This window comes from Phytophthora sojae (genome assembly GCF_000149755.1).
Source record: "Phytophthora sojae unplaced genomic scaffold PHYSOscaffold_26, whole genome shotgun sequence".
Taxonomy (NCBI): Eukaryota; Oomycota; class Peronosporomycetes; order Peronosporales; family Peronosporaceae; genus Phytophthora; species Phytophthora sojae.
The window spans coordinates 131,018-139,922 of NW_009258140.1; the positions used below are offsets into that span (position 1 = coordinate 131,018).

Consider the following 8,905-nt stretch of genomic DNA (forward strand, 5'->3'; position numbering starts at 1 on the left):
TGGCGATGGTGATCACTGCTATGCCTGTGTGAGGAGTGGTGGTGTGACGGTCGCCCCAAGTCGCTGCTTCGGCTGCTGCTACCAACACTTCGGTGTTTCTTGGCCTTCGACTTGAGCAAGTGCTGCACGAGCTTCTTCTTCTGCACTGGGAAGGTCGATGGGAGCCCACTGAAGTCGAACGTCCGCTCGCTGCTGCGAACGCTGTCAAAGTACCGCACCTCGAGCAGCTTCTTCACAGTGTAGCGCCTTGACGGGTCCAGCTGAAGCATGGCCTCCAGCACCTCCACAGCATCCTCAGGGAAGTCGGGGAACTTGGAGCGCTGCTCTAGTAGCGTTTTGCGGAATCGCATCTTGTATTCGTGCTTGGGTCGGAATGCGTTGTACAGAGGGAGCTTGTGCGCGCTTTCCCACGACGAACTAGGAGTGCCACAGAGTCGGTAGATCAGATCCAGCTGCACCTTGATGTCGGGTCCTTGGAGGAACGGAACGTTCTCGAGAAGAATAGCGAGGGCGACACAACCTGCCGACCACACATCCGCTCGCCACGTGTACTTGGTCTCACCAAGCAACACTTCCGGAGCAGTGACATACAGCCAAGCGCCATAGCAGTGCTCTTTGCGTTCTCCATCTGTCATCTCGTACGCAGCAGTGGAAGATCCTTCACCGTCCTTTGGCTTGATATTGGCGATCTTCCGCATCGCATGGAAGCCACCGAGCTTAATGCCGTTCTTGAACACCAAGAGATGTGAGGGAGCAACGAAGCGGTGGACGTAACCTTGGTCGTGAACAGCAGAAAGACTCTGAAGCATATCGAAGATGGCCTTCTTGCGCAGCTCCGGTGTAAGTGAAGGGTGGGCTCCAAAAATTCCCGAGAACATGTGAAGCGGCTGCTCGAAAGCCAAGTAGTGCTTCTGCCGTGTTAACCGGTCCATTCCTTCAGGAAGTGGGTTGCCATCGTCATCAATAGTGGCTGCGAGCAGATCAAGCTCATCAACGTCGACCGCCGTAGATGATGACTTGCTGCCAGCAGCTCCCGAGTCGTTTGTCTGACGGTCCTTCCTATCAGCAGGGAAGATAATTCCATAGAGCTTCATAAATCGGTCGGGTAAGAGCGAGGAGAGAGTTGTTGCAGCCGACAGCTCACGTAGACACGCCTCGTTGATGCCCCTCTCTTCAGTGAAAAACACCTCCTGTTCAAGGTATGGCCACGACTGCAGGTACACGGGTTGTCCGGCCAAATCCAAGTTTACCTCACTAGAGATGACGCCTAAGAAGGTTCGTTTCCGGATAGACTCGACCTTGACAATCTCATCCGTGTGCAAGCGCGTATCGCCGACAATCGCGTCGTTAGCTGCAGACTTTTTCGGGAAAATAGACAACGCCGAGATGACACTCTCCGCTTCACAATTTTGACCGGTAGAAGTGCTAGGCACTGGAACTGAGCTGCCCATTGCCTTGAGCGTGATGAAGTTCTTCACTCCATTCTGTGTAGGAATTGTTGGCGCAAAGCTCCTCATTCCCGTCGGTAACCGGTGGTGCAGCGGGTGTTACACTTAGTACCGATGGAACCATCGGGGTAGCAGGTACGTTAATCCAAAGCTTCAAAAGCCGAGCTATCCGCTCAGAAATCTCCACATCTTTCTTGTCTTTGGAGACAACAAACTGCTCCATATCGAATTCACTGGAGTCAGAATCCTTCGTTTGCTTTTGCTGCAGTGATGCCTTTGACTGCTTCTCCAGGCGCAGCCATCGATCGTTCAGCGGAGTGCAGATCGACAAGGAGCACTCCAGCAGCATTCGTGCCTCAGCAGCGTTCGCTTGCAAGTCCAGCTGCGGCAAAAAATCGGGCATTCTGGCAATAGGAGAGGCTGAGCTAGGATTCAGCGCCTCTGTAACAGCAGTGCTCACGTACACAACGCTGAGCATAACGCATTCCACCGGAGTATGCGTCCAAATAGGCAACGGAAGAGCCTCCGCGACCAAATGCTTCGCTTCTTTCTGCACCTCCGGCGGAGGCAGCGAGGAGAGAAACGGAGTTACTTGTTGAGTAAAACCGTTCTGAGACAGTGAGATTAGTTTCTTCGAGCTCTTGCGAGTTGTGAGGAGGTCCAGCAACGCGTAGGGGTCTTCACCAGTTACGTCATACTTAGTAGTGTAAACCTTCCAGTAGTTCACCTTCTGCCTTGACGAGGTGGCGCTTCAGGACTCCGAGTTCTGGTGAGGCAGCCGTGAGACGTTCAGCGGCTGCCGCGCCGTGCTTCGCTTTGTATACTTCCTTCACAAAGGCTGTCCACGGCACTTTTCGGGCGTGAGCCTTCAAGAATAAGTGCAACATCGTCGCAGCGTAGATATCCACCTCCATGGGCATAGCGTGAAACGTGAAAAACCTGTTTAGCGCGATGATGGCACTCGTGGCATCCTCCCGCAGTCCCTTGGCGATGTGGAAAATAGAACCTGAAGGCCCAGGAACTTTCCCTTGCACCGGGTTGATGTTTCCTCTGTGCACCGTGTTTCCGCTTAGTCAACTGACGGAAACCCAGCGTCACCAGCCACGAGCAAAGGCTGACACGCTCTCACACACAATATAAACCTCGCAGGCCCTCAGGAAGGAAGGGTCCCAGCCAGTCACGGCTTGATACGAGGGTGCCGGAGCTATACTCCGACGGGAAGGATAAATGGAGTGCGCTCTCGCTCCTCCACTACACGGCGATGACTCGCCCTTCGTATACACGGCCACTTCTTCACTACTCTTGGCCTGACCACGGGTAAACGCACGCTACGATACTAGCAGGCGTAGTCATAATCCTACCAACAGGTTTATCCAATTGCTACGGGAACTCACCGATAGCCCGGACGTCTTCCTTGAGTGGTTGGGAGGAAAAGCTGTTCTGTTCTTGTTGCCCAAAGGGCTTATCTGTTCTATCTTCTCTTTCCTATGGTTCAATACAAATATCTAGTATAAACGCGTCCGTTTTGGATCTTCCCAAGTAACCACCGACCCTTCAGAGCCTCCCCGACGCCCCAAGAGGCCTCTCGATGACTCTATTGGACGATGAAGACTTGGAGCAGTCGCCGGGGCTCGAACGGTCGTCTTAAGTGCGGATCTCGGGTCAAAGTTCGCTGTAAGTTCGGATCGTACTTGAAGTCCTGGATCTCGAACTTGGGTGTCGACGAGTCTTCGGCACCGGTCTAGAATGGCCAATCAGCATCCGACGAACATTGCTGAACATGTCCCGACGACTCGGGTCGCCACTGAAGCTTGGTCGTCAGCTCGATTCTCGTTTACCGCCAAATCACTACACCACAGAGAAGTACACGTACAGCCCCGCAGAAGCGATGGCGGTGAGTCGGCGTAGTAGATTGAAGTACTGCCACTTCCACTCGCGCTTTTTGCCCCTAAAGTGCACAGTGATGAACTCGCCCTCGTGCGTGAGCGCTGTCGAATCCACCGAGCTGCCCCTCGCCCTCTCCTTCTTCACCGGCTCCACGAGTGTCTTTATCATCCTCGCGCTTGGAACGTCGTGCTCTTCGACTAATTTGACACTTCCGAGTCGTGATGAAAAGTGATTGCAACCAACTTCAACGCATTAAAGCATAAAGGTTGATGCTCCCAATTTACCACCCGATTTGGGGTGGATATGGCGGGAGTGTCTAATATAACTTCACCAAGTACATTACGGTGTAATATTCTGATTTGTATATATTATAATGGAGCAGCTCACTGAGTTTGGATTGAATCAGGATCAGTTTGTCGCAGCTTACTGAGTTTGAGTAACTTTCGCGAAAGGTCGCGAATTGTGCCGGGGCGAATTTTGGGAAGTGATGCGTTCATGTTAGGAATTGCATCCTGTAGTCTGGCAAATGCGAAAGAATTGTACTGTAGTTCTACTTGAGCCATTTACACAATGCGGGCACCTTCAGCCTCAGGCGAATCTCCGCTAGAGGCAACCAACGTCTCCTGGTCTCAAGGCAAGCCATCGTTCCAAATTACGATCGATCGATAAAATATAGTACTGCCGATCTGGTAAACAAGGCTAGGACTCCACCATGGGCCAGCCTAGTGCCTTGAGGCACTAGTTCTGGCTCGGTCAAAAGAAATTGCGCACTTGGAAGCTATTGATACAATTGTGAGGGCCGACTTATTGGGAATTTTGAAACGAAGGAGACTATGTCACGAAACATCAAGTGCACGCAGAACGATCACATATGAAAGCATTCATCTACCATAAGAAACACACTGCATGAAATTGTGTAAGCGAAGTATAGGGCTATTTACGAAGCTGCGGTGAGACTGCAAGTCGTCGACCTCACTTCGCTCAGTTGTTGCCGTCGATATTTTGCGGAAGGGAGGTTTGTACTAACCCGATATGTCCTAGTTCCTTCGTTTGGTCAAAGAGATCCGATTTCCTTCATCCATTCGTGTTTCGATACATGTATGGTACTGTTGATAATGAACCCTGTAGCCTTAGCTTTCAACTTGGGCATCTTTCGCCTCCCAGTACAAAGTCGGCATTGCAAAGCCAATCCCAGTCATTGCCGACCAGGGCTCCCGATAATGGCATTAATCGCACGTCATTTTTTAAGCCCCCCCATAAATTATGGCATGAGCCACGAAACCAAGCACCCATACATTATGGACATTAATGGTAAAATTAATGGGGCGAGTTTTTCAGTGCTTATCGACCTAGAATCGACAGAATCGTGGTCTATGGCCTCAAGAGGGCATGCTACCAGTGTCCTATTAACGCAGTTGTCCAGTTTTCGAAAGATATGGCACATTTTTGTATTGCCCCCCAGGCTGCCGACAATACATTAATAATGCCCTATATCGATGACGCCCCCATACATAATGGGAGCACAAAAATGTACATTAATGTATGGCACTATGCATTAATCGGGAGCCCTGTTGCCGACATGTCCCCACTGCGCATGTGGACGTCGTTCGAGTTCCCGGAATTGAACGCCAAGTTCCTCACCGCGTCTTACACGCCGACGATCTTCCTCATGGGCGTCATCACGGTGTTTGCCATCCTGCGCAAGATTTATCGCTTCTTCCGGCCGGATCAAGTGCGACAGCGATCAAGTATCGGCACGGACACATCAGCGAACTCTTCGGCGAATGAGCGGAGTGCGCTGACCCAGAGGGGAATCGTCACCAACTTCGAGATATCGATGGGATCCATGCTGCAGACGCGCTTCGGACTCATCTCCGACTACAGCAACTACGTCTTCTTCAAAGGCATGAAGCGTCCGCAGACGGGGTCTATTGCTCTGGCTACGTGATCGTGAACGAGAAGTATCTGGTGAGCTCGAAGGACTTGTGGGCGATTGTGATGATCAAACTGCAGGACTCCCGCTTCACGAACGTCTACGCGTACGAAGTGCACGGCCACACAGTGAAGGATACGGCCAGGTTGGTGTTCCCTTCGACGTTCTTGTGGTCGGATCTGTGGCGATTGAACGTCACAGTGCTGCTATGAACTCGATAGAATAGATAAGAGTTTGAAGGCTCAATGCATATCCCATTAGTTTGCCCGAGATATATCATTTATTAGTGTTACGTCCAGCGTGTCCGCGTGTTCAAACGCCCCAGGCGTAGTTAGCATACGACGTGTGACCGAGCCCCACCCACCGTTGAGCTTCTTCGCAGCGGGGCGGTTGTCCTCCATGCCGGCACCTGCCCCGACCACAAACGTCGTGAAGTGATCGGGAGTGCGGTGACAGACCGAGGCGTGCGGTGCATTCTTCCACGCGACAGTCGCCTCCATGCGCTCCTTGTACGTCTGCGTGGAAGCCGTCGAGAGCGTCTGGTCCAGCCAGTTCTGGAACTCGAGCGCCCACGGCTCGATCGGGTGGTCTTCCGGGAACCAGTCCGCGTACATGTTGTGTGTGGCTTGGCCCGAAGTGATGATCAGAGTGTCCTCGTCGCGGAGTGGCGCGAGCGCCCTGCCCAGCTCGAAGCGGTCCTTTGCATTGAGCATGCGGTAGTTGACGGACATGGTGACGATGGGGATGTCGGCCTGCGGACGCATCAAGAACATGGGAACGAACGTGCCGTGGTCGAACGGACGGTCCACAAGCTTGGAGGCGATGCCGCTCTGAGACAGCGGCCCCTTCACTCTCGAGGCGAAGACAGGGTCGCCCTTCGCCCCGTACACGAGCTCGTAGGACTCGGCGGGGAATCCGCTGTAGTCGTAGAACATTTCGGGCGCGGCGGGCTTGGAGATCTCAATGCCGGTGCTGCGTGCCTCCCAATGCGCCGACACGAACAGGATGCGCTTGGGCGACTGGACGTCGCTCGAGTAGATCTTGTTAAAGATGGCGGCCACGTTCTTGGCCGACTGGGAGTGCTTGTCCAGACCCACGAATCCTTCGTCCAGCAGCCAGCACCATGTGAGACGGCGACCACAGGCTGGCGGAACTTGTTCATGATTCGGGTTCGGTACGATACCTGAAGCTGGCTGTGCGTGCGCTGTAGCGAGAGAAATGGAGATTGAGGCCTTGTAGCCTTCAAAACAGCAGAGCAAGTGAGCCTGCTAACGCAGACTTGATCACGAATCCACAATGGAGCCTTTCGCATTCGCGTTGGCCTGTTAAATGAAGACCGGATAACGCTACGAGCGCGTGTCTTCACGACGGGAGGACAAGTTAACGCAAACCGTCAACCAAAGCTGAGCACTTGAGACGGTGAGGAGGTGTCTGGTCATTCCTCAATGTGCTGACCATAAAGCCCAAGGCGCCACACCATGACCACCTTTGGTCACCCCGTCGTCGCCGTCTCGCACGGCCCCGATCCGCTGTGGCTGCTCTCGTCGGGTTTCGCCGGCATGAGCAACAGCAGCCTGCCCGGCCGCACGCTGACCACGACGTTCGAGAAGCTGTACCCCAAGGGCGAGACCCCCCCCCCAAGCGAATCCTCTTCATCTCCGCGCACTGGGAGTCCGACATGATCTACGACTACTACGGCTTCCCGCGCGAGGCCTACGACGTCGTGTACCCGGCCAAGGGCGACCCCGCGTTCGCCCGGAAGGTGAAGGAGCAGCTCGAGAAGAGCAACATCCAGGCCAAGCTCGTGGACCGCGGCTTCGACCACGGCGTCTTCGTGCTGATGCTGCTGATCCGGCCCGAGGCGGACATCCCCATCCTCACCATGTCCATCAACTCGCGGCTGGGCAACCAGGCGCAGTTCGACCTCGGCAAGGCCATCGCCCCATTCCGTGACGAGGGTACGCTCATCTTCTGCTCCGGCCAGGCCACGCACAACATGCGCGCGAGCCGCGAGCCCACCAACCCGCTCATGCCGTGGGCCGCGGCGTTCCAGGGCTTGCTCGACAACACGCTCACGTCCGACTCCTCACTGAGGTGCAGCAAACGCGGAGAGCAGATCGTTGACTGGCCGAGCGCCCCTGCTGCGAGACTCGCGCACCCCACACCAGACCACTTCGTCCCGTTCGTCGCCGCCGCTGGAGCAGGCATGGAGGAGAACAAACCCGAGGCCGAGAAGCTGTTCGGCGGGTGGGGGATGGGCCACATGTCGTTCGCAAGCTACGCCTGGTACGTCCAGCACTAGGAGCATCAGACTAATGAATAAACGCCCTTGAACTCACAAGTTGACGTTGTAACATGCTTACTTAGCGAGCTGCTCAAGGACATCGAAAGCGAATCTTGGATCACTTCAACGTCCAATCGCATGCCAAAGAACACTATTGTCGCCGTTGATTCAAATTGTACCAGCATTTACCGTCGTTTTCTTCCTTGAATTACGCATTCCCAGCAAACTTTAATTATGCATTTTGGCCCGATTATGTAATAATGCCTAATTGGTTAGAACGCGTGAAATCCACACAACAGTGCCGTGACGGCACAACAAAGCTGTAGAAACACAGTAAGATCGTACCAACACAGCAACCTCCCTGAGCAGCACAAAACGATGTGGCGTCTTTGAGCGCATGGACGTTTTCTGGGGGATGCACAGACAGGGGTGGGTACAGGGAATCTAGCCAATCAGCAGTCGGCGGACCAAGGTGTCTCCCCATTGCACTGGTCCAGTGCTGGGATGGCAACGCGGGCCTCCAGCGCAATATGTGCGGTGTTGGGACTCGTCCTGGGCACGCGTTCACTTACCTGAACCATGGTAAATCATGCTACATGCGAGGGTTGAGGCCTGCTACTGGTAACTGTTCGAGTATTTACAATTTCCGAGGTGACGACTATTGGTATAACATGAATGTAGGTGCTTGCAAGCCAGACATTAACATTTTGCAAATTTCCTCGCGTGTAGCAGGTAACCCACCACTAAGCCATCCTTTTGAACTCTTCGTTGTTTGTACGCAAGCAACCAACAGTGCGCTGGACCTCAATGTGGACTCGGCAACGGTGCTACTTAATTGTGAGTATATTTCACTGAGTAACACCAGGTTGGGACCAAGCCAGACGTCGTGGGGCCGCTATCGAGTGTCAATTAGAGCCACACCGAAGCTCTGGCGGTCGGGCTGCGCGCAACTAGCCCTCTGCACGACCGATTAATGCTATAAAGTGCACGGATGGTATGTCGGGGGCTCTTGCGGGCGCATTTTGTTTTTGGCAAAGCAGTAAACCCGCTCAAGAAACTCTGCACCGAAAGGCACCTGAAGCCAGCGCAAACCGTTCATCATCTTAAAAGACCAAGCTGAACCTCCGTAGCCGTGTCTCGGGTAGGTCTGGATTGACGCTCGAGGATGCATGTTGGCGTAATTTGATTTTTTTAGTGCGTTCGCTGTAATGTGCCAGCAATTCACAGGGCACGCAGGGCTGATCATCGATTGAGCAGCATTCGTAATGGCCCCATACATTTTCTGGATGTAGATGGCACCATGCCTAATTGGAGTTCGTCTAGAGTACCTATTTTAGTTCATTTAGGTCGATA

At 53.6% G+C, this 8,905-nt stretch overlaps 4 protein-coding genes across 4 annotated transcripts; 2 read left to right on the forward strand and 2 right to left on the reverse strand.

Annotated features, from left to right (window-relative positions):
- Nucleotides 1-82: 82 nt before the first annotated feature.
- On the reverse strand, nt 83-3,503 carry PHYSODRAFT_343073 (hypothetical protein; the record flags this gene model as incomplete). Its single annotated transcript, XM_009541598.1, has 5 exons — nt 83-1,484; nt 1,561-2,126; nt 2,176-2,498; nt 3,140-3,189; nt 3,303-3,503. Coding segments are annotated over 5 exons (2,542 nt in total), but the record flags the coding sequence as incomplete, so codon positions are not given.
- A 1,411-nt stretch (nt 3,504-4,914) lies between these two features.
- PHYSODRAFT_343074 (hypothetical protein) lies at nt 4,915-5,283 on the forward strand (the record flags this gene model as incomplete). The annotated part of the gene is made up of 1 exon (XM_009541599.1): nt 4,915-5,283. One exon carries the CDS (start codon nt 4,915-4,917, stop codon nt 5,281-5,283), a length of 369 nt encoding a protein of 122 aa, XP_009539894.1.
- A 180-nt stretch (nt 5,284-5,463) lies between these two features.
- On the reverse strand, nt 5,464-6,430 carry PHYSODRAFT_247195 (hypothetical protein; the record flags this gene model as incomplete). Its single annotated transcript, XM_009541600.1, has 3 exons — nt 5,464-5,474; nt 5,633-6,370; nt 6,391-6,430. The coding sequence occupies 3 exons, from the start codon at nt 6,428-6,430 to the stop codon at nt 5,464-5,466; spliced, it is 789 nt and encodes a 262-aa protein (XP_009539895.1).
- Nucleotides 6,431-6,746: 316 nt separating this feature from the next.
- On the forward strand, nt 6,747-7,570 carry PHYSODRAFT_320339 (hypothetical protein; the record flags this gene model as incomplete). Its single annotated transcript, XM_009541601.1, has 2 exons — nt 6,747-6,816; nt 6,891-7,570. 2 exons carry the CDS (start codon nt 6,747-6,749, stop codon nt 7,568-7,570), a joined length of 750 nt encoding a protein of 249 aa, XP_009539896.1.
- Between the last annotated feature and the right edge of the window lie 1,335 nt (nt 7,571-8,905).